At 32.6% G+C, this 22,811-nt stretch overlaps 3 protein-coding genes across 3 annotated transcripts; 1 reads left to right on the top strand and 2 right to left on the bottom strand.

The window, feature by feature from the left end:
* Positions 1-364: 364 nt before the first annotated feature.
* On the bottom strand, positions 365-3,951 carry LOC107632021 (serine/threonine protein phosphatase 2A 59 kDa regulatory subunit B' eta isoform). Its single transcript, XM_016335642.3, has 3 exons — positions 3,578-3,951; positions 1,857-3,393; positions 365-1,108 (listed from the first exon to the last, which is right to left on the bottom strand). Exons 2-3 carry the CDS (start codon positions 3,060-3,062, stop codon positions 797-799), a joined length of 1,518 nt encoding a protein of 505 aa, XP_016191128.1. The 5' UTR covers positions 3,063-3,393; positions 3,578-3,951; the 3' UTR covers positions 365-796.
* Positions 3,952-6,968: 3,017 nt separating this feature from the next.
* On the bottom strand, positions 6,969-11,561 carry LOC107632020 (serine/threonine protein phosphatase 2A 59 kDa regulatory subunit B' eta isoform). The gene is made up of 3 exons (XM_016335641.3): positions 9,727-11,561; positions 8,177-8,525; positions 6,969-7,472 (listed from the first exon to the last, which is right to left on the bottom strand). The coding sequence occupies exons 1-2, from the start codon at positions 10,882-10,884 to the stop codon at positions 8,196-8,198; spliced, it is 1,488 nt and encodes a 495-aa protein (XP_016191127.1). The 5' UTR covers positions 10,885-11,561; the 3' UTR covers positions 6,969-7,472; positions 8,177-8,195.
* A 5,298-nt stretch (positions 11,562-16,859) lies between these two features.
* On the top strand, positions 16,860-20,304 carry LOC107632019 (uncharacterized). The gene is made up of 6 exons (XM_016335640.3): positions 16,860-17,112; positions 17,214-17,350; positions 17,907-18,259; positions 18,595-18,691; positions 18,775-19,056; positions 19,172-20,304. The coding sequence occupies exons 1-6, from the start codon at positions 16,977-16,979 to the stop codon at positions 20,159-20,161; spliced, it is 1,995 nt and encodes a 664-aa protein (XP_016191126.1). The 5' UTR covers positions 16,860-16,976; the 3' UTR covers positions 20,162-20,304.
* Positions 20,305-22,811: the final 2,507 nt, after the last annotated feature.

Consider the following 22,811-nt stretch of genomic DNA (forward strand, 5'->3'; position numbering starts at 1 on the left):
ACTATTTTGGTAGATTACCCCCCATTTAACCCCATCTCAAAATTAAATACTGACCAAATACTTGTTTTTTTTTTTTATCTGAGTTCTCTTAAAAGAAAAGTTGGAAATTTTAATTAAAGGTTGGAGATGTGTCGCATACACGAGATAACATATCATTATAGATGAAAACTCACATACAGTTGTCTTCATGTGAAGTTAATAGTTGAAAACCGTTAAATGACAATTTAGTCAAACACATTAAATCATCTATCATTCTCAACTATTTTCACATAAGACAACTGCATGTGAGCTTTTACAATTATTATAACGATATAATATATGCACATTGAACACGTGGCTCATCATTCATTATGGTGGATTCTCCTTGGTGACTAGCCCCTTCAGGTAGAGCCATTTATGCATGGAAGGAAAAATACAAATTCCAGTGACAAACAAGTAATAGGTCTGTTGTATGTAATACATACATATGTAACCAGACTGAATAATGCAAATATATGTCTGAGCATGTAAGAATACCTGAGTCGGAGAACTATAGCTGAATCTACAAAGTACATTAATAATATCAGGAATGTGGTGTTCAAAACAAGTAACCACCAGTGACCCTTCCTCCATCACATAATGTTGGGCTCAGTTGCAGCATCCTTTCTAAAATTGAACAATTCAAATACAGGCAAGAACAGCAAGCAAATGAAATTTAACCTTGTGTAGAACATGAACCATTAATGCCAGCAAGCCAATGAAAAATTGAGTCCTAGACATGCTTGGGCGGATACAGTGATAGAGACAGAGAATTGTCTCATTGCTTTTCGAGCTTTGCTGCAGCAACCTCTTCTATGAGCTTCCACGTGGCTTCGTGTTTTAGTTTCCCCTCTTCCAGAATCGCTTCGTCCTCTCGGAACTTATTCAAGCACTCCTCAAAGAACTCGGGGTCAGCGTCCAACAGGATTTTACGAACATTAAGGGATAAGTTCTTGACTAGTTGATTCCAATGGGAAGTGCTACTTTTCTCCAATGCAGGGAATACAATAGGCAGTATTACTTTCCGGTTTTGTCTGATTAAACTCTCAATATGTTCATTGTTCCACAAGTATAGAGCCCTCTCTGCCACCTGCAAAAGAATACACACTCCTTTTGAATAACTTTTCTATTGCCATTAGGTATTATAGACCTGTGTCTCCCTTTAATGAAAAAAACCAGAAAGTGCCTATGAAGAGAAAAAAACACCATATTGAGACACTTCTGGTGTAAATGCTTCCTCAAACCAAATATTATTCCTTTTTCCACTAGCAGGTTAAAAAGTGACTATTGCCCAATCGATCATTAAAGGTGAAGACCATTTACTAAAAATGAGATAACTAAAGCTAGAATTTGGCAAATTTCAACATCTCATATTTTGCCATTTGTAACAAGCTACATGTCAATGGATCCAAATGAATTAGGAAATTACAACCAGATCAAGTTATTTTGCATGAGGTTAACTCAGGAAGAAAGGTGATAAAACCATAAGAAGTTGGACCTACTTTTTCAAGCAATTGCCCCCTCCATTGACTTAAAAAGAAAATGTCTAAAATAATATCAGGCATGCCAAACTATAGCATATGTGAAATTCCTGTGAACTATCCAGTTATCCACGATATTCACTGACCAACCCCAATACAGCCTCTGGCACAAAGATTGGATCTGTATAATTGGGTTAACTTTAAATAAAGTAAGATATATTACAAACTTACAATCAGAGCATGCAAGAATCACCAGCATGAGAATGCATTCAACTTTGGAAAACAATCTTCCACAATAGATTTGCAACACAAACAGAGCAGAAGTATAAGCTGATTACACTATAATTGGTCATTTACCTGAAAGTGTGAGCTACCCAGGCAACGGGAAATTTGGTAGAACAGAGGCACCATGCATCTTTGGAATTCTGGTGGCTGAGTAGCTTCCAGAACTTCCTCTAGCTCAGTGAGAAACATGACTTCTTTTGAGCTATTAGTGATTGGCCAGTATTTCAACAAACCCCTTATAACAGTATCTGCAAGCTTGCAGTCCTTTTCAACAAACTGCAAAATGCAGTATGACAACTGCTGATGGTACATAGCCAAGCATTTTGGTTTATGAAGAGGGATTAAAGCACGAACAAGAAACAATTTGTGCTCTTCTTTGAGTGGCAATGCAAATCCGTTAATTATACTTCCCAATACCTCAAGAAGCTCAGCAATCCCATTAAACTTTTCTGTTTCAAAAATAAATCGGAAGAATATGTTGTTGATAGATTTCCTAATAAATGGGCGATGAACCATAAACTTTCCATAGATCCGATGCAGGATAGTTTTCAGATATTCCCTCTCCCTAGGGTCCTCAGAATCAAAGAGATCTAACAATCTGAGAACGAACGAGTGATCAATGTATTTCTTAGCCAGCTTTGCATCAGTCTCAGGAGATGCAACAAACCTCAGAAGAAATTCATACACAATTTGCAAGTGAGACCAGGCCGGGTCTACCAGTGGTTCCTCATCTTCCAGATCAAATGCTTCTAGAACCTTGTTCTCACGGGGCTGTGGATTAAGTGACCTAAATAAGTTAGCAGATACCATCTGGATAACTTCTTGCATAACAGTTTCAGTAAATTTTCCATTTACAGAAGTGACATATTCCACCAGCTCAAGCAATGTCTGTCTTTTGATTTCTTTTTCCTTTAAATTCTTCGTCGGGTCGGTGAAGTCAAAAACTGCAGAGCACAACTTCAGTTTTCTGATAAATAAGCTTTGCTTCTCAGAGTTTACAACATCCCTAAAACTAGGCAACGCTTCATAAGGGGAACTTATTGAATTACCATTTAGTTTTGAGTTTACACCCGCATGAACTTTACTCCCATGATTATATGCTGACCTGAAAGCAGCATCAGGGTTGGAGACAGATGCGCTATTCGACACTATTGCTTCATTAGTCATAAGTCCAGGATCAGCCGTAATCAGGGACGGGGTTGATGAAGCCCCAAATTCACGATTGTCAGCAGACCTAGATGGCTTCCGAGGAAGCTTGCCCAGTATCTGTTTGATCATAATTTCAAATCTAAGCTAACACTAAACAACAGATAAACCTCCAACCAAAGTCAGATATATTTTCACCCTTTGGTGATGCATCCAATGCAACACCTATCCAAGCTTTTCACAGTGAAGGAGCTAAACCCAGAAGCATAACTAAAATACTCTTCAAGTCAGCATATAGACACACACAAAAAGGAGCTGTACAAATTGAAACACAAGGAAGATGTAGGACCAGTGGCAGTTCCCAAATAATGATTTAGACAGCAACCAGAAGCATCAAAGCAGAACCGTTTATGCTGAAACCTCGTCATCGTCACAAACTAGGGAAAACGGAAAACCCTTTTGCCTGAAAAGCAATAAAGAACCTTAATTTACACCTTCTGAACTCAAGTACTCAACTCAATAGAAATTAACCAAGTTGTGACTTCACTAGGGTAAAAGATAACATTTTTCCCCTCTTTTTTCTATCAGTGGAACTCGGCACAGTTCCATCTCCAGTATCAATACAAAGATTTCAAAAGCATACTAACCTTTCTCCAATAATCGTGAGGTAGATGGAAAATTAAGTGATGAGCGTGTGATCCAGAACAGCAACGTTGTACTCGTGCATAATTCCTTCATTCAAATGGCATCATCAAGTTATGGGACAAAAGTCAAAAGCGTGTGAGAGAAGTGAAGTTGGTTCTAGTGAGTTTAAGAACTTGCCCAGTAGCGGGAAATTGAAACACGAGTGAGAAAGAGAAAGGAAAATTGGGAAAAGAAGAATCTTTTGATTGTTTCCAGTTGAAGCAATTTGAAGACAAGCGGAAGAAGGAGGGGGGAAAGCCGGAAAGGACCCCACGAAATAATGAAATATCATCCAAATCAAATAAGATTTTAATTTTTATCCATGTAAAGCGGTAATGATATCTGTTTTTTTTTTTTTTTTTATCAAAGATATGAGAGTCGAATTAGTAACTCTTGAATTGAATATGAAAAAACTATGCCATTTGAGTTATAACTCATTAGCTAATCATATCTGTTTTTTAATGTAAAGAAGATAATTATTTTTATTAATTTAATATTATATAAAATTATTTTATATAAATAGTACATTAAAATTAAATTTATTAAATAAAAAAATATAAAAGTAAAGCAAAGATGATAAAACCAAAATTGGGACCTCCTTGATAAACCCTTTCACTTTTGGAGTTTTGGACTTTTGGTTATTTAATTGCAACATCTCTTTGGGCTTTCTGTAATTACATGCCATCTCACCTTATGGATTTGTACCCGATTTTCTTTTAAAAATTATCTTTTCAAAATAATGAGAGGATAAGGTAATCTATAATTTTTCATTATGTAAATTATGCAAATTGGAGTGTCACATCTCCTGTCTAGAGGAGGAATGATAAATAAAATATTATACGACTTCGTTAATTGAAAAATTAAATTGAAGATTTATTCCCCTACAGTGTTTTCTTCTTCCTTGTAATTCCTACTGTTTGTATGCAATAATTTTTATGGTTAAGTTTTCAATTCTCATAATTTTTTTTATACTATGTTTTGTTTGGTTTAAGTACTATACAGTTTGAAAATTTTATTTTGTTCTTTAGAATTTTCAAAAATTAATTATTTTGGTTTTTATCATTCAGTTCAGGTCCCTCCAAATTATTATGATGATGGTTAAGTCATTTCTTTTCTGGGAAAAAATGATTATGTTGGATTTAGTATATGTTAGGTGACTTTTGTTGGCATGTAAATAACTCACTTTAAAAATAATATGGCCAAAAACACAAGCTTATTTTTTATGGAGAGTCAAATTAACAAAAGAAAGATTTTATAGAGACTCACAACTTATTCAACCCTTATTTTTATAAAAATTTTACTATAGTATTGTTTTTTCTAATCATGAACATGTATAACTAATTAATTATTAAACTGAAATATAACTAAGTTATATACAAAAAAAATGTATTAAACATAGAAGTAAAATGATCAAAATAAGAATAATAATATTCACTTTTGTTTTACCCGGCACAATATAGCAGTTGGGTGGTTGGTGGTGCAATAGAGTTACACAAGGGGGTGGATCCGTCAAGGGCTAAGGAAGGTAGTCGTCGAAGATTCGAGAGTTCAGAAAAAAGTAAAAATAAGAGTTTAATTTTGATGCATTTATTTTTTTGGATGACTATTCACGTGATTAATATAAAAAAGATAGTTATTTTTACTATAGTTATCAAATTCGGACCAGATCGACCTATTCGACCAAAAAATCAGTAAACCAAACTTAAAACCAATTCGATCCAAGCCAAACACCGTTCTCTCTATCGAACCAGTCAAATTTGGTATGACCCGATGAAAATCAGTCAAACTTGGATCACCCGTTCTGACCCACCCGGATCTACGGTGCACTAGCCTCAAATCGACCTATTCGACCAAAAAATCAGTAAATCAAACCTAAAATCGATTCGATCCAAGCCAAACACCGTTCTCTTTATCGAATCAGTCAAATCTGATATGATTCGATGAAAATCGGTCAAACTCGGATCACCCGTTCTGACCCACTCGAATCTACGGTGCACTAGCCCCTCAGCAGAAGTGTGGAAGAAACGCTTTATAAATGTACCAGGAGACTACAAGAGTCTGACCCGCCTGGATCTATGGTGCACCAGCCCTTCAATAGAAGTGTGAAAGAGATGCTCTATAAATATACTAATGGGCTACAAGAAAATAATCTATATATATCCATGCAGAGTTACTTCTTTACCATTAGATTATATTGCTTGTTATTAAGATAAGTGCTAACTAATATATATATTAAAAATATTTAGTCAACATTACATAAATTTTTTATTTAATTTTAATTTTAATTATATTAATTATTAATATAAATATAAATTTTATTAAATACTTATAAATTAAAAAATAAATAAATAATCATTTTATTATTCACAATTTATTTTTTAATTATATGATGTATACTAATATTATTTTCAATAAATAATTATAGTATCTAATAACATAATTCGTATAAACTAATTAATAAATTATTAAAATTTAAAAATAATTATATTAGTAATAAAAATAATTAAAAAAATACTTATTATAAAAAAGTTAAAATTTTTTATAATTATTTAATTATAACTGGGTTGACGGTTCAACCAGTGATCCGACGGTTCAACCAGTAACCCAATAATTCGGTAATCAGTATTCTGATCGGGTTAATTACTGATTCAGTTCTGATAACTATGATTTTTACTAATGTGACATTACAGGATACATATGTAAAACTATTTTATACTGATAGTACATTAAAATTAAATTATAAAAGTAAATGATCAAATTCTTTTAAAATGAGAAAATTAACAAGTAAAAAAAATAATAATCCAATTATCTTTAGATAATATAAAATAAAAATTACAAATTTCATAGTAATTAATTTTTTATTTTATCATTTTATAACTCTACTAACTTCGGATGAATTCTTTTCAGGAATAAAAAATCAGGGAAATGTTATTGTTGATCAAAATTTGGAGCATCAAACACCGTTTAAATGCCAATACATCATAGCATTGTCTAAAACCAATTAACCATGCATCCTGCATTAAAATCTACTGTTTCTCCTTTCTTTTCTTTCTTTTTTTTTTTTTTCCATTAATTCTTTTCAGTTGTGTACCCTTTAAAGTTTAAACCTTTGTGTGGGATCAAATTCCTTTTAACACTTGTATAGATATATCTTCAAGGTAAACTGATGGATGAAGTCTCGTAGTAATAGTAATTATCTTATTTCAAAGGCGTGTGTTACTTCGTTGACTTACATTCTCAATTAAATATAACATCAGCCAGTTATTTTTGTATCAAGAAGGAAGATATATACCCTCGAGTCTTGACTTTTGAGTCCCATATCCACATTAGATAACAAGTGATTGTGACAGAAAATGTTGAAAAGAGAGTTGTAATTTATAATGGTGGCAAAATACATCTCGAGTTTTCTTCAATTAGTCATATAATTACATTACAACAACTTCAAGTAGGGTAGTAATGTTTCCTCCAAAAAAAATATAAAGGAAAAAAGCCAACTTTCTCAAATATAACAATGACAACAGAATTGACCATTAATCATGTATTGTCACCTCATTAAGAGTTTGGTCAAACTCTTTTATTGAGATGACAATATATGATTTGATGTTAGTATAAATTTTTATATGGACAAAGAGAAATCAAAATTGAATCACAATAATTTGGCAAGGAGTATTGCTTATATGCAAACTCACCATCCATGCCACCAACATCAAGCAGCACAGCCACTCAGTTGTTGTTACTGTTGTATACACTCTTGTGCTGCTGTGTTACATGCTGCATAATATCTCAAAACCATACATCCCATTATCCATGAAGACAGTTCCATCAAGGAGCACCCAAATACTACGTTTCTTCAGGAAGCTGAAAAGATAAACTGAAGGATTTAGACATAAATTCAAAGTACACTATGCCATTGTTCTTGTAATAATGAAGAATCCAAAATACTTCAAGGAATGAATTCCCTTTAGGATGTGCTTGCAAGTTAGGATCTTGGAGAGGAAAGGAGGGAAGGGAATGCCTTAATAAGCAAAAGGGGGGGGGGGGGGGGGGGTCTATTTTACTCTCTATTCTTTAAGCCCTTCTCTTCCCTCTCTTTCTGATTATGCTTTCAACTCACAAGCATACCCTTAAGGCATCACATATTTCACTTAACAGAGTTTAAAATTTCAAGTGGCATAGGCTGACTTTAGAGCCAGTCACATAGGAAGCTACAGACTTTAACCTTTACATGAACAGGATTTATCATGGTTTGACCAAATTCTACATCATGTTGCCCCTACAGGTTTGATACAAACTGGGTTTAAGTTAGATCACAAGGTTTGCAAGGTACACTCTCAGAAGTTATAAAAAAAGGATTAAGGGTTTAAATGTGCCGAGTCTCGATATAAAACGATATTTTATATCGAACATTAGCTTTGGCTGCCACCCGGGAGCTAGGAAACATTCAACAAATTGGTTCTCTACTCCTATTCACCAATCCATTGCATGAAAAATATTAAAATACTACAAAATTCCTTAAAATTATCAGTTAATAGAGCAGAATAAATATCCCAGTTCTAACTAACCTGCAGATCTAATAATGGGTTATTGAACAAGCACGGCTTCACTACTTGCAGCCTTCTTTACAGCAAGTTCCTCTAATTGTTTCCAAGTGGCTACACGTCTTGCAGTGGCTTCATCTTGCTTTGCTTCATATTTGTCATATTCTAGCACACAGTCCTTGAATAGATCAGGATCAAGATCATAAAAGATCTTCCGCACGTTTAAGGTCAAACTATGGACAACCTGGTTCCAGTGATTTCTAGTATTTTTCTCCAATGCAGGGAAGATAATGGGAAGAATTACTTTACGATTTTGTTTGATTAAGCTCTGAATGTGATCATTATTCCACAAGAACAAAGCTCGTTCAGCCACCTGACACAGTTAAAACATGAGATTTAATGTACGTAGAATAGTATAATGCAGCTGAAGCTAGGCCATAGGTTTATGATAAATGACAACTATATTTTAATGATTTCATATCATTGGCGTTGCTTGATGAGATTTACACTACAAGGCCAATTAATTAGATTCATTTAAGCATATTGATAGTCAACAATATCTGATATTTGGAAGTAAAATCACAAACATATAGCTTATGTGGATCACAATTCACAGCATTAACTTCTAACAGTCAAATATTGTAAATAACAAGTTAGAAGTGCGAAGTCACACAATATGAAAGTGATACAGAGGTGACCTCTAACGCATAAGACATAAATTTAAAGAGGAACTTTCCTAAATTACTAGGAAAAAGATGTGCTAAAGTGAGTCATATGCTAGAAATGAAATCAATCTTGCTACATTCTAACGAATACGATTGACATCCAGTCATCAGGAATTCACTTAACAACCTAAGCTTTTGGGAAATCTATCCTCATGAACCTAGTGATCAAGAGTTTAATACTTCCTACATTCTTACTCTAAATTAAAACTAATTTTCACAATGTCTGGTCAAACTCAATGCTTCAAGTACAAAGAGCTTCCAAATGAGAGTGCATATTAAGGAAATTTTATGAGGGAGGAAGGAATGGGGTGCCTGAGAGAGTTGGGACCAGCACGTTAACGGCTTAATAGAAACATAAAACACACAATACAATACATTATAGCATATTATCGAATAACCTTTACAAGTTTCCAGCAAGATCAAAATCTCCAATCATGAAAATTGCATACCACCATTGGTTTTAATTTCTTAAAATCTTTTCCATACAGGTTTTGTAATCAGCATCCTTAATTATCCTCTGCATATTTAGCAGAATTGTGCACTCTGTAAGCAGTGAGGAACAACTAAGATTTCTTGTAAACTCACAGTGCTCATACAAGACGAGGTTCAAACACTAACACGTTCATGGAGATATGGCTCAAGGAAACAAAAAACTTCACAATGTCTTTATTATTGTTGCTTTTTAATTTGTTGTTGTTAAATTGAAAATATAGACCCAAAGATATAAGCAATAAAACCTTTGGTTGGTGAGTAATATGGATTCTTGACTGGAACAAACAAATGAATATCAAAAGGCAGAAAGCCAGAAACAACAAAAAGGGGAGAACAAGAGCATTAAGAATTCCCTACCTGAAAGTGGGGACTGTTCAAACAACGGGCAATACGCCGAAACAATGGCACCATACAGCGCTGGAATTCTGGAGGTTGAGTTACTTCCAAGATTTCTTCCAACTCTCCGAGGAACATGACTTCCTTTGAACTACTGGTTATTGGCCAGTACTTCAACAATCCCCTAATGATGGCATCTGCGAGTTTGCAATCTTTCTCTACAAATTGAGTAATGCAGTAAGATAATTGCTGATGATACATTGCTAAGCATTTTGGTTTGTGCAACGGAATCAATGCACGAACAAGGAACAGTTTATGCTCTTCTTTCAATGGCAAAGCAAAACCATTAATGATGCTGCCCAGTATTTCAAGGAGCTCAGCAATCCCATTATGTTTCTCCGTCTCAAAAATCAAACTGAAGAAGACATTATTGATGGCTTTCCTAATGAACGGGCGATGAACCATGAACTTGCCATAGATGCGATGCAAAGTCATCTTTAGGTACTCCCTTTCTCTGGGATCTTCGGAGTCAAACAACTCCAACAGCTTTAAAATGAGGGACTGATTAATGTACCTCTTAGCCAACTTTGCATCCAGTTCAGGTGATGCAACAAACCTCAGAAAAAGTTCATACACAACTTGCAAGTGAGGCCATGCAGCATCCATCGAAGGCTCATCGTCCTCCGCCTCAAGGCCTTCAACGAATTTGCTATCGCGCGGCTCAGGACTCAATGTTCTGAATATATTAGCAGACACCATTTTCACAACCTCCAATGTCACCACTTCGGTAAACTTGCCATGCGCAGAGGTCACATAATCCACCAATTCCACCAATGTCTGCCGCTTAATCTCCTTCTCATTGAGGTTCTTTGAAAGGTCAGTGAAGTCAAAAACAACCGTGCACAACCTTAGCTTCTTCACAAACAAAGCCTGCTTCTCAGAACTGTGAACATCCCTGAATGTAGGCAATGGTTCGTCATAGAGAGACATCAAATCCCCATTCAAACCCGATGATGCAACATTACCATGATTCTGATGATGCCCTGCATCTAAATCAGAATTTCCATGCAATGCAGAAGAAGAATTCCCCTGTTTTGAATGAACATGGTTTCCACTTCCACCATGTTCAGAACCTTTAGATGACTTACGAGGAAGCTTATTGAGTATCTGTTTGAACATAATAACAATAATAACAACAACAATGATTCAAAATGAGAAAACTAACACCCTCCAACAAATCTGAAAAAACAACACCAATTCTTGAAGCTTCCCTCGTAATATAACAATAACTCAATAAAATACAATCATGTTATGAACCGAATAGACACAAAGGTGGTTGTTTTCTGTTGCATAACGTGTTTCCTTATGCAGAAAGAGGATAAGGTAAAAAGAAGACATGCTCATCTGGGTATCAAAAGAAACCCCATTTTCCTGATTACTCTGCCCATGGTGATGGAGAAGACCCAGTTCTGAATCTCGTTCATTCGATGATTGAATTGAGAAGATGAACGAGGAAACCTTTTGCAAGTAATGCCCTTTCCTTTTCTTCTGTTTTGTTGGGGAAACCCCTTTAGATAAAGGATGAAGCTTTTTTGCAACAGAGAAATGAATTCAGAAACAAACAAAAACGTGTGTGTATGGTTGGGAAACAGAGATCACGAGGTTCACAATTCAGGAAATGGGGGAACTCAATCTTCTCCTTCGTTTTCAGAATGTTCTTCAGAATTCAGATTTTCCCTTCCTTTTTTCCTTTTATGTTTATATTTCAATTTTTTTTTTCTGGATGAAAATAGAAGAGAATTTTGCAAGTATCTATCTGTAAAAAGAACCCAAAAAAAAAAAAGGAAGGAATATTCAAAGAGAAAAAGAAAAATAGTAATAACAATAATAATAAAGGGCAAAAGCACATGCAGTGTAATACAAGCGTACATACAAATGATAATTTTTATAAAAAAAAGTACTAATAAAATAATTAAAGGGACGGTTGAGAAATATTTGATAAGCAAAGCAAGCAAAGGAAGGTTGTTCAATGAAAATAATTATAAATTTTAATTTTAATATATTCAGACAGTATAATATTTTACATAATTCTTTAATTATATTTAATTTTTAAATAATTATTTATATCATTAATATAAAAATTAATTATTTTTATTAATTTAATATTATCTAATTGAATGTAAGTATAAAATTATTTTGCATTGATATTGTATCAAAATTCAAAAGTAAATTCATGATTATATATGTATGTGGTAGTTGACTAGTTGATTATTGAGATAGAGAGTAATTTCTTTTGTGGTTATATCAATCAATGATTCAGAGTCATATTTAGAAGAAAGGGTTGGAGACATAAGCAAATGGGCCAAGAATGTGCCAGTGAGCCACTAATCAGAAGCCATCAAATTAGGGTGGGAAATATTTAGGGTGACAGCTTTACTCATCATCATGACATGTAATGAGTATTTATTTGGGTAAGCAAATTTCAGTTAATTCAAATTTAAGTAACATTAACCTGTCACTAATCTTGTTGCAGCATACAAAAAATTCTGTCACTTATCCCAGAGTAAATTAGTAATTATTAATTTCATTTTTCGGTGGGATGAGAAAAAATTACTAGTTTGTTTCTCTAGTAAAAAATAATCACAATTATGAACTTAGTTGTATACAAAATTTATTAATTAATTTTTTTAGAATTTAATTTTAGTAAATTAATAATTTAAAAAAATTATTATTGAATTACAACTTCGATCCAAAATAAAAAAAATATATAAAGATTGATCTTTGATTAATTAAAATTTTCTTTGACATTATTATCGAAAATAAATAATCAATCAAAACCAATCAAGTCAAAACAAAACACAAAACATCCTACATCAATAATACAGCAAAGACTAAAGGCTTACAAAAACACATAAAGAAGAAACTGCTACAAAACAAAAAAGAATTTATCTCCTTTTAGATGAATGCATGTTCACGAAAAAAGGCCAAACGGTCTGCTATGAGCTTGTAGCCTGGCCTGTGTTTGACCTAGTCTGACCTGACCTGTTATAAAATAGACACAGACTCAAATTCTTATAAAAACCTTATTATGTTAATAGGCAAAGCCCAAACTCACTAATTAATCTTATTGGCTTGTCAGGCCTACCTTGACCTGTTAATACATAATTACATATATAAATAATTTTTTTATTATTAATAAAATTATGAGATATTTTAAATTTTTTAGTTGTGTGATTATGATTATGATTGTGAATAACTCGAGTTGGGAACGCACGACAGAGAGACAGTCCAATGGTTAGTTATCAGGACTTGTCGGGTTGGCTTTATAACCGACAGATGAGACTCATCAGCCATAGGGGAGGCATACATCATTTGCATATGTTTGAATTATTTGAGTTTGCCTATTTGTTTGGATTGCTATATCATATATGCTATGTTACCTGACTATATGCTATATGTTCTACTTGTACCTTAATTGTGTATTACTTGTCTGTATTGATTGTGTTTGTACAACTGAGAGATCCCTCATGCTGGTGTCGGTTGACGCTAAGGGTTGTTCTTGTTGAGATGGAATAATGATATGATTAATTTAAAATGATGATTACTGAATGTGACAATTTGAGTTCCCTGGGTAGATGCAGTGAAGTGATTTCACTGCTCCAGGTTGATATTGAGATAATTTGAGTTCTATGGGTAGACGCAGTGAAGTGATTTCACTTGCTCTAAGTGAGAATATGAAGTATTGATATATAATTGCTGAGACAAAGAAATTGGTGATGGTTTAGCTTATGATTCCGATTCTGATTTGTTGGAGAGTTAGAAAATTGGGAAGCATGAGGAATATGAATTAAATTTAGCATTCCCTTATGACAGTTGCCTATTTATGGATTAGCGAGAACATAGGATGAATATTTGGTGAAAGGAAGTCTAGGATGCTTAGTGAGTTTTTATTACAATGCATTGTATTTATTTGGTACTTTTACCATACTGGAAACTCATGGGTCGGGGGTTCTCATTCCGTATATATCTCTTGTTTTTCAGATGCAGGTCCAGGTGCTCAGAAGTGAGTTGTGGTTCATCTGAGAGGTGGCGAAGATCTTTATATTCTCTACTTTATATTTTGCTTAGAATCTCTCCACCTTTATTTGGAAAAGCTTATATTATGTATTGGACTCTTTTGAACTTGTCTATAGAGGCTCTTATGTTTCTTTTGAGAGAGATTATGAGATACTGTTATCAACTACTTTTATACTGTACCCTAGCCGGCCTAAACTTCGCAAGCCGCGACTAGTGGCTATTTACTTATGTTATATATATATCTATATAATGTCCTTCTCTTATTCTCCTAGATGCCTTCATCTGTATATCGCTTTCGACTTCACGTTTTATCTTTTAGTTGTCGATGCGTGAGTGATACGACTTCGCGATTTTATTTTTACTCTTTTCAGGCTTCTCGACTAATACTCCTTTCAATTATACTTATAATTATGTAATAAAAATCCACCTTGAGGGTTGTACCACCGTAATATCATTGACTTATGACTAGAGTATAAGGATTTGAATATTTGGGTGTTACAGCCAGGTCAACGCTACTTCTGTCAGGTCAGACTTTTCCGTCTAGTCCAACCGCTTGAATTTAACGAAAGGGTTAAAATGTCTACGTTTTTTCGGGAATGAGGGACTTAAATGTATTTTTTTTCTTTGTGGACAAAAATATCCACAAAAAAAAGTCAATGACATATTTATCCTTTATTCAATAACTTATTTATAAGTTACTTTTAATATAGTTATTTATTATTTAAATTATTTTATCAAAAAAATTTAATTAAACTGTTTACCCAAACTGAATCTAAGTAAAACCAAATACTCATGCCTCACGGCCTCACCTACCCGCGCAAACTAACATTCATAATAGATGAGTCATTCACATTAATTGCATTATCTCTTCTTAACATCCTTTATTAATGTTATTCTTTTATTACACCAAATAAAACCTTCTCTTCATATATATATATATATATATATATATATATATATATATATATATATATATATATATATATGCCACTTTTCCATATATTTCTATCAAATAATATACTTAGTTTTAGATTCATGGTTTTCAATTAAGAGTAGTTAAACATATCATTTTATATATCATAAAGCCAAAAATAATAATCCTATTTTACATCCTTCGATTTTATCCATATGTATTATTATTAAATTAATCATTGCTATTAATTTAAATTAATATACCTGTTAAAATTTTTAATAACAATTTTCTCTACAATGTGAACTATTACAAATGTTATTGCCTAATTATTTGTTACAAGGTGGTGTTAGTAGTCTGACAACCAAAAATTTCAAATTCAAAGTTTGAAAATAATAAGAGAAAATTGCAACAAGAGATCTTTTGGCATACAACATGGTTTAAAAAGAGAATCTATACATTTTATATAAATTTTAGTGATAAGAAGTGAATTTAGCAGCTCCACTAAAATACCCACAAATTATTATTTTCATTCTTCATTAAAAAAGAAAAAGAGTCTAATTGTTTTGTTATAAATAATAATAATAATAATAATAATATATTATTAATATATTATTATTATTATTATTATTATTATTATTATTATTGTGTTGTAAAAGATAGTGAAGAGTGAATTCGTTGAATGATAGATCATTTTTTATTTTTTTTCAAAAGTTTATTTTTATTGGATAATTGAAGCATAAAGAAGAGTTTAGTTACCAAATTTCTTTTGTAATTGTTAAAAAGTTAAATATAAAAGAATTTTGTAAGAAAAAAAAAGTTTTACTTTTTAAAAATATTTAATGTATATAAAAATATATTTTATAACATAAATAACTTTAGTGAAAGTATTGGATAATAATTTAGCTAACAATAATTGTATTAACAAACATAAAAATCACATTTTTTTTTTTCAACACTACGGTTTCCAGTTAGTTCACTCAGAAAATCGTCATCAGTGGAAAAGTCAGCTCAACCATTTTCTCAATGTTCATCCTCTTTTTGTGTCGCTGTCGCAAAAGATTGTTGGGTATCTCTCTGTTAGAGTTTACTACCTTGTTCGATAATTAATTTTTTTGGCCGTATGTTGAAGATGAAATAATCATGAGGTGATTAACAGCAGCAACACACAATAGTATCTAAGATAATGTTTTTTTTATGGTAGAACATTGTATGTTTGTTATTTACATGCATTTTGATTTTTTGTAGTTATAAATTAATAAATTTTTTATGTTTGAAGTTGTATATAAAATTTTAATAATAAATTATGGATAACTTATTATATGAAATGGTGAAAATTTTTTTTTTTTTGGTGACTTAAATGGTGAAAATTTGAATTTTATTAATTTTAAAAATAATTGAATTTAAATATTTAAAATTATATATTATATTTTTAATAATTTTATTTAATATTAAATTAAACCGATTAAATCCGGTCAAATCACTAAATCATTGAATTAGTCACTCTACTAATTTATTGACAGGTTCGATCCTCACAACCTTTCCAACACTACTATATTATCTACTACCGTCAATCACCTATTATCGTTGTTGGTCATTCTAAATTTTATGTCCTAATTTAGTTTATTTTCGTTTCATTTTTAAATTCTTTTAAGTTTAGTCTTGAATATTTTATTATTTTTAATTTTGAATGTTTTATTTTAATGAATAATTATTATTGAATATTTTATTAGTTGAAACGTTTTGACTCCTAGTTAATTTTAACAGTAATAATATATATTTAAGTCTTTTTATGAACATGGTCCAATCTAATTAAACAATAAAATTTAAAATAATACTAACTATAATTGATTTTTATTATGTTAGATAAACCTGATTGAATTTGATTAACAAAAAAATTTAAATATATAATATTATTCAATTATAAAATAATCAATTTAAATTAGTCCAATAGTTAGTTCACTTACTCATTTAAATAAGTGATTGACTAATAATAAATCTTTTAAATAAAAAAAAAATATTCTTTAACTTCCGAATTTAAGGATAAAAAAAGTTCAATAACAACAATCTTTAAAAATAAAATGTTAGCAAAAATCTTTAAAAATAAAAAAAAAAAGTTACTATTGTATTTAAATTCTTTTGTTAAGAAATTAAATAATTTCAACCCGAACCGACCCATATAGAGATACACAAGCCGAGCTGAAGTTGGAAGGCTAAGCTTCTGTTCCACCCAAACACTATGCAGATAAAATCAACAGCCAAGGCAGCGGCGTGATTCTAACCCATGGCTCCGAAGGCAAAACCCGTCGTCGCTGCTGCGGCGTCTCAGCCTCCTCCTCCCCTGGAAGATCTGTTCACCGCCCTCGACAGGCACATCAACTCCTTCTCCTTCGACAACGCCGTCAAACTCGCAGATCAGAGTCCGTTCCGTTTCCACTCTTGTTCAACTTACGCCTCTTTCGTTCTTCCTTTTTGCTTCTGTATTTTCCTTAATCTGTGTTGCTGTTTTGATCATTGGCAGTTTTGGCGGTTGCACCCGCTGATGAAGACGCCCTCCGATGCAAGGTCGTGGCGCTCATCAAGGACGACCGCCTCGACCTCGCACTCTCCGCCATTCGATCTTCTCGCACCCATCTCCCTGATTTCGATTTCCTTAAGGTTCCTGTTTTTCTACTTTGTTCCTTATTTCAAGTTTGGCTGAGAGATAGAATTGCTCAAAGATTGTAAGTTCTAGGATGTGTATTTTTTAGTGGGTAGGGTTTGAATTAAGTGAAGACTGGAATTCTGAATTGAAGGATAAAGTGAGATAGGGAGAAAGAAAACATGAGGGTGCTTATGAACTCTTTTTGGATTGGAATTCTTTTTAGAGCAATGCTATATGGCAAGCAAATATTATATTTTTTGCTGGCACTAGGCCAGCAATAATTTGCACCCATATTTACAGGGATTTTGCACACAAGAACACATAGTTTGCACCTATATTTACCGGTTGCACACATGCACCCACATTTTTTCACAACTTACACACATGAATTAATAAAATGTATTTGTTAAAAGACAATTTAATGTTTGTGTTGGTCAAATGATGGCCAAATATATTAAAAATTGCTAGCCTCAAGAGTTTCTCTTCTTTTTATACATTTTTACATGATCTTAATCGAATATGTAAATACTCACATTGAGGATTGTATTTTCCTTTGCTATTTCTAAATAGGCATACTGCTTATACAGACAAAACAAGTTGAATGAAGCTTTGGAGTCTTTGAAAACACAAGAGAGAACAACTGAAACTAAGCTTTTGGAAGCTCAGATTTTGTACCGTCTTGGGAAGATGGATGCTTGCCTAGATATCTACCAGAAGCTCCAAAATTCCAAGATTGATAACTTGGAAATAAATTGTGTTGCCAGCCTAGTTATGGGCGGGAGGTCATCCGAAGTTCAAGGACTTCTGGATTCACTTCGGGTTAAAGCAACAAGTAGCTTTGAATTGGCATACAATACTGCTTGTTCTTTAATTGAAAGGAAGAAGTACACAGATGCAGAACAACTCCTGTTGTCAGGCCGAAGGTGATATTATCTTTTCTTTTCCCCAGTTAGGTATTTAAAACAACATTGATTATATCTTTATTGAATCCCTTTTGGAGGGCATTGTGCAACAGTAATATTTTCAATTTAGAGTTGCAGTATATACTGAGTAGTCAGTAGCTAGGCATAAGAAATAAAGCACAAATGGATTATATTGTTTGATTGTTTTAGTTTTTTCTTTGATCTGATCTTTGTTTTTACGCCTAAGATACTGGTGTTTTGTTTGATGGATTATGACCTATTAACAAAAGCTTATTGACTGGGGAATTATCCAAGAGTAACATATACTTATCTTTGTTAATTGTATATTTGATCAGAATTGGTCAAGAGGTCCTGATGGAAGATAATTTGCCTGATGATGAGATAGAAAGTGAATTGGCTCCTCTAGCTGTACAATTGGCCTATGTCCAGCAGGTAAAAAGTGAATGATTTTGCAGTTTTCAAGCATATGTTGCTGTTGAACTAGCCAGGAATATTAATTATTCATTGATAAACAGCTTCTTGGGTGTAAACAAGATGCTATTGAAGCTTATATAGACATCATTAAACGAGATATGGCTGATGAATCATCAATTGCAGTGGCAGTGAACAATCTTGTTTCACTGAGAGGTCCAAAAGATGTTTCTGATAGCCTAAGGAAACTTGATCGGCTCAAAGACAAAGAGGCACAGAACTTTCGGCTAGCTAGTGAACTAGACTTGAAACTTCCAGCAAAAGAAAAGGAAGCGATATATGCAAATAGGGTCCTTTTACTTCTTCATGCCAATAAGATAGACCAGGTCTTTCATCTCTCTGTCTTGTCTTCTCCTCCTTGAATCATCAATTATTAGTATTTAGCTTTAAATTTTTGCAAGGGAGCATACTATATACATTATGTACTATCAAAATTTACAGGGCCGAGAACTTGTTTCCAGATTGCCAGACATGTTTCCAGAAAGTGTGATACCTATATTGCTGCAAGCTGCTGTCCTAGTTAGAGAGAACAAAGCTGGAAAGGCGGAGGAATTATTAGGACAGTTTGTTGGGAAGTACCCTGAGAAGTCCAAGGTTGTTCATTTGGCCAGGGCTCAGGTGGCTGCTGCTGCTGGTCACCCACATATTGCAGCTGATTCCGTGGCTAAGATATCAGATATCCAACACATGCCTGCTACTGTTGCCACCCTTGTCTCTTTAAAAGAACGTGCTGGTGACATTGAGGGTGCATCTGCTGTGCTTGATTCTGCTATCAAATGGTGGTCTAATGCTATGACTGAGGACAATAAGCTTAATATTATAATGCAAGAGGCTGCTTCATTCAAGATCAGGCATGGCAATGAAGATGATGCTGCTAAACTCTATGAGGAGCTAGTTAAAAGCCAAGGAGGCATAGAAGCACTGGTTGGGCTGGTAACAACAGTTGCACGCACAGATGTCGATAAGGCAGAACTTTATGAAAAGCAACTGAAGGCCTTACCTGGTTTAAAGGGGATCGATGTGGACAGCTTGGAGCGAACTTCTGGAGTGAAACAGGTTGATGGTCCTGCTCATGTTGGGGTCACTGAATCACATGAGGAAGGAAAGAATAAGACAAAAGCTAAGAAAAAGAGAAAGAGAAAACCAAGGTATCCAAAAGGGTTTGACCCCGCAAATCCAGGTCCTCCCCCGGATCCTGAAAGGTGGCTCCCCAGGCGGGAGAGATCAACCTATAGGCCCAAGAGGAAGGACAAAAAAGCTGCTCAAGTGAGAGGCGCTCAGGGTGCTGTAGTCCGAGAAAAGCATGATGTTGGTTCTTCTTCCAACAACTCTAATCCGAAAGCAAGCCCGGCTGCTGCCTCTAAAGGAAGTAGTGGACCTTCTCAGCAAAGCAAGCCTTCATCCAAGTCAAGAAAGAAGTCAAGGAATTAACTAGAACTTTAACTAGAATTCGTGTTTTTTTCCTGAATTTTATTTATTCACGATAATGCTACTTTCAATGCCTAAGCTGAGAATATTATTTGGGTTAAGTTTCAAAACCGCAAGTTTTGGTTCAAGCATATCTTTTTTTCGCATATGTCCATGTGCAAGTTAGTCATTCACAGTTTGTTGCTTAATTTTGTTGGTATGAGAAATTCTTCAGGTAATTTCAACTCGGTGCAGAGATTATGCTAAGATATTCTCCAAATGATGATTTTAGAATTGAACTTTAAACACTGATCAAAATTTAAAATGACTATAGCCGACTTCTACTTTGATAAATCACTTTTGATTTTGTTGCTTAGCTCTTGTGATGATTCCATCTGTATGGTTGTTTTTATTAATGTGGCTTTCAAATGGAGCTTGATGAACTGTTTGCTTAGACTCTTCCAGGTTTACAAACCTCTATATGAATGGCAGGACCAACAATCAGAATTTAAATGTTTTTTTAAGGAGGAAAAAAAACTAAAAATTGTATTACTCTTTTTTTTGGGTCTTAACTCATTTTTTTTGTCTTAACTCTTGAGCATTAGTCTTTATATTAATTAATAAATTGACATTGCTTTAACTTGTATAATACAAGGAAACCGCTATATACGCGTGGAGGTTCCAAATAATACTATCAGCAATTCAGCTAGTCTGCAAATATTCTTCACAGCCTAAATAAGTAGGATAATAAAACAATCACTTTTAGGTTTTTCCCACATCATCATAAGCAAGATAACGAAACAATCACCTCTACACTTTAATAAGTATTTATTTTGTGCATTGCCTCGTCGTTTACGTTGAAATTTAATGAATTTAGATCAATAAGAAAGAGAGTGACAATTTTTTTAAGGCTTATAATGTGTAACAAGCAACAAGAAAACAAGAGGAAAAAAACAGCCCAACAACAAAAGGAAATTACAATTTCCACGAAAAGTAGTATATTACTAAAAAATAAAATAAATGTTGATTTCTAATTTCTATGGCGTTTACAGGTCTTTATCAGTTTATCCTCTTCCCTCGCTCGTGGGATGACATTTAATTTGTCTTAACTTTTATTTATTCATTTATTTAAAATAGGTTTATGTATCTTATACTCTAAAAATATATGTTAAGATTATAAATTAAATTTTTTTTATTAAAAATACAAAAAATTTAAGTTTTTTATGTATTTATTTTATATTTATTAAATAAAAAAATTTAAAATTTTCTACTAATGATAAGTTTATCATGTATTCCGTAGCGTTTGGTGGAGAGATAGAGACGGAAAGACTGAGACTGAGAGACAGAGACTAAGAGACAGGGATTGAAATAAATCTCAATATTCTGTTTGGTGTAAAATGGGAGACATGAATTGAACAAGAATGAAACTCTAATTTAATTTGCACAAAGGGTAAAATTGAAATTAATTAATTAAAATAAAAATATTTTAGGTATAAAATGTTATTAAAGTTTCAGTCTCCATCTCTAAAAATTTCAGTCCTCTGTGTCCCTATTTTTTGGAGGTACTGAAATACTGAAATTTTAGAGACAGAGATAGAAATTTTAGTACCAGTCTCTAAACTAACAAACATAATACTGAGTCTCAGTCTCTCAGTCTCTGTCTCAGTACCTCAAAACAAACGCTACATAAAGCACATATTAGTTAAACTCGTTAAAACTTGTCTTATTCATGTTGGGTTGTTATTTAAATGTTTAATTATTCTGTTGGTTCGTATAATTTTATCAAATTTTAAATTAAGTCTTTATACTTTTTTTTTTCTTTCAATTGGATACCTACGCTACTTTTAATTTTATAATTACGTCCTTTTCACGTTAAAAATATTAAAATTAACATAATATTTTTACCAAAATACATGCGGTCAAAAGTTTAATTAAGTTTTTAATTATAAATATTTTCAATTTGCAAAAAAATATTCAGTTAACTCTAATATTTTTTATACTTAGAAGGACTTAATTACAAAATTAAAGTAGTATAAGAACCTAATTAAAAAAAATATAAAAATCTAATTAAAATTTTAGTGAAATTATAAGTACCAACAGAATAATTAAACCTTATTTAAATAATTAATATACTAATCTTATAATCGCTGAGTTACTAGGCTATGCAACCAAAGATGAATTTTTAGTGTTCGTGCTACCCAGCTGATTATCCAATGTGTGTTGATTACTTGGAGCACAAGGATCTTCAAATATTCTCATGTCTGAGACTTTGGTTGCGAGAAAATAATGCTTTTTTTTTATTTCAATTCATTTATATAATTGCTTAACGCGTATCGTCTATAGAACTGTTCCATTATTTAAGGTCAGTTTGAATTAACTTTAAAAAAATATTTATTTTTTATTTTTATAAAAAGATATTCTTTTAATAAATAAAAATTATTTTATATTTAAATATATTTTTTAAAAGGTTTTTAAGTACTAAAAATGTTTTGTATTTTTAATCTTTTTAAAAGTAAGATATTATTAGTTTTTAAAAAATAAATAATTTAATTTTTAATAAAAATATATTTTTTAAAAAAGATACATCTAAATAAATTTAAAAAAATTAAGTAAAAATATTTTACTTTAAAAAAATATTCTTTATTAAAAAAAAATCAACTTAAACCAACATTTA

This window comes from Arachis ipaensis, chromosome B3 (genome assembly GCF_059453495.1).
Source record: "Arachis ipaensis isolate K30076 ecotype BB chromosome B3, ASM5945349v1, whole genome shotgun sequence".
NCBI classification, from domain to species: Eukaryota; Viridiplantae; Streptophyta; class Magnoliopsida; order Fabales; family Fabaceae; genus Arachis; species Arachis ipaensis.

Coding starts and splice junctions, on each gene's coding strand:
- LOC107632021 (XM_016335642.3), bottom strand. CDS start 3,062: ATGATCAAACAGATACTGGGCAAGCTTCCTCGGAAGCCATCTAGGTCT. Junction 1,109..1,856: donor TGGGTAGCTCACACTTTCAG/GTAAATGACCAA, acceptor ATTCTTTTGCAG/GTGGCAGAGAGGGCTCTATA.
- LOC107632020 (XM_016335641.3), bottom strand. CDS start 10,884: ATGTTCAAACAGATACTCAATAAGCTTCCTCGTAAGTCATCTAAAGGT. Junction 8,526..9,726: donor TGAACAGTCCCCACTTTCAG/GTAGGGAATTCT, acceptor TAACTGTGTCAG/GTGGCTGAACGAGCTTTGTT.
- LOC107632019 (XM_016335640.3), top strand. CDS start 16,977: ATGGCTCCGAAGGCAAAACCCGTCGTCGCTGCTGCGGCGTCTCAGCCT. Junction 17,113..17,213: donor CGTCAAACTCGCAGATCAGA/GTCCGTTCCGTT, acceptor GATCATTGGCAG/TTTTGGCGGTTGCACCCGCT. Junction 17,351..17,906: donor CTGATTTCGATTTCCTTAAG/GTTCCTGTTTTT, acceptor ATTTCTAAATAG/GCATACTGCTTATACAGACA.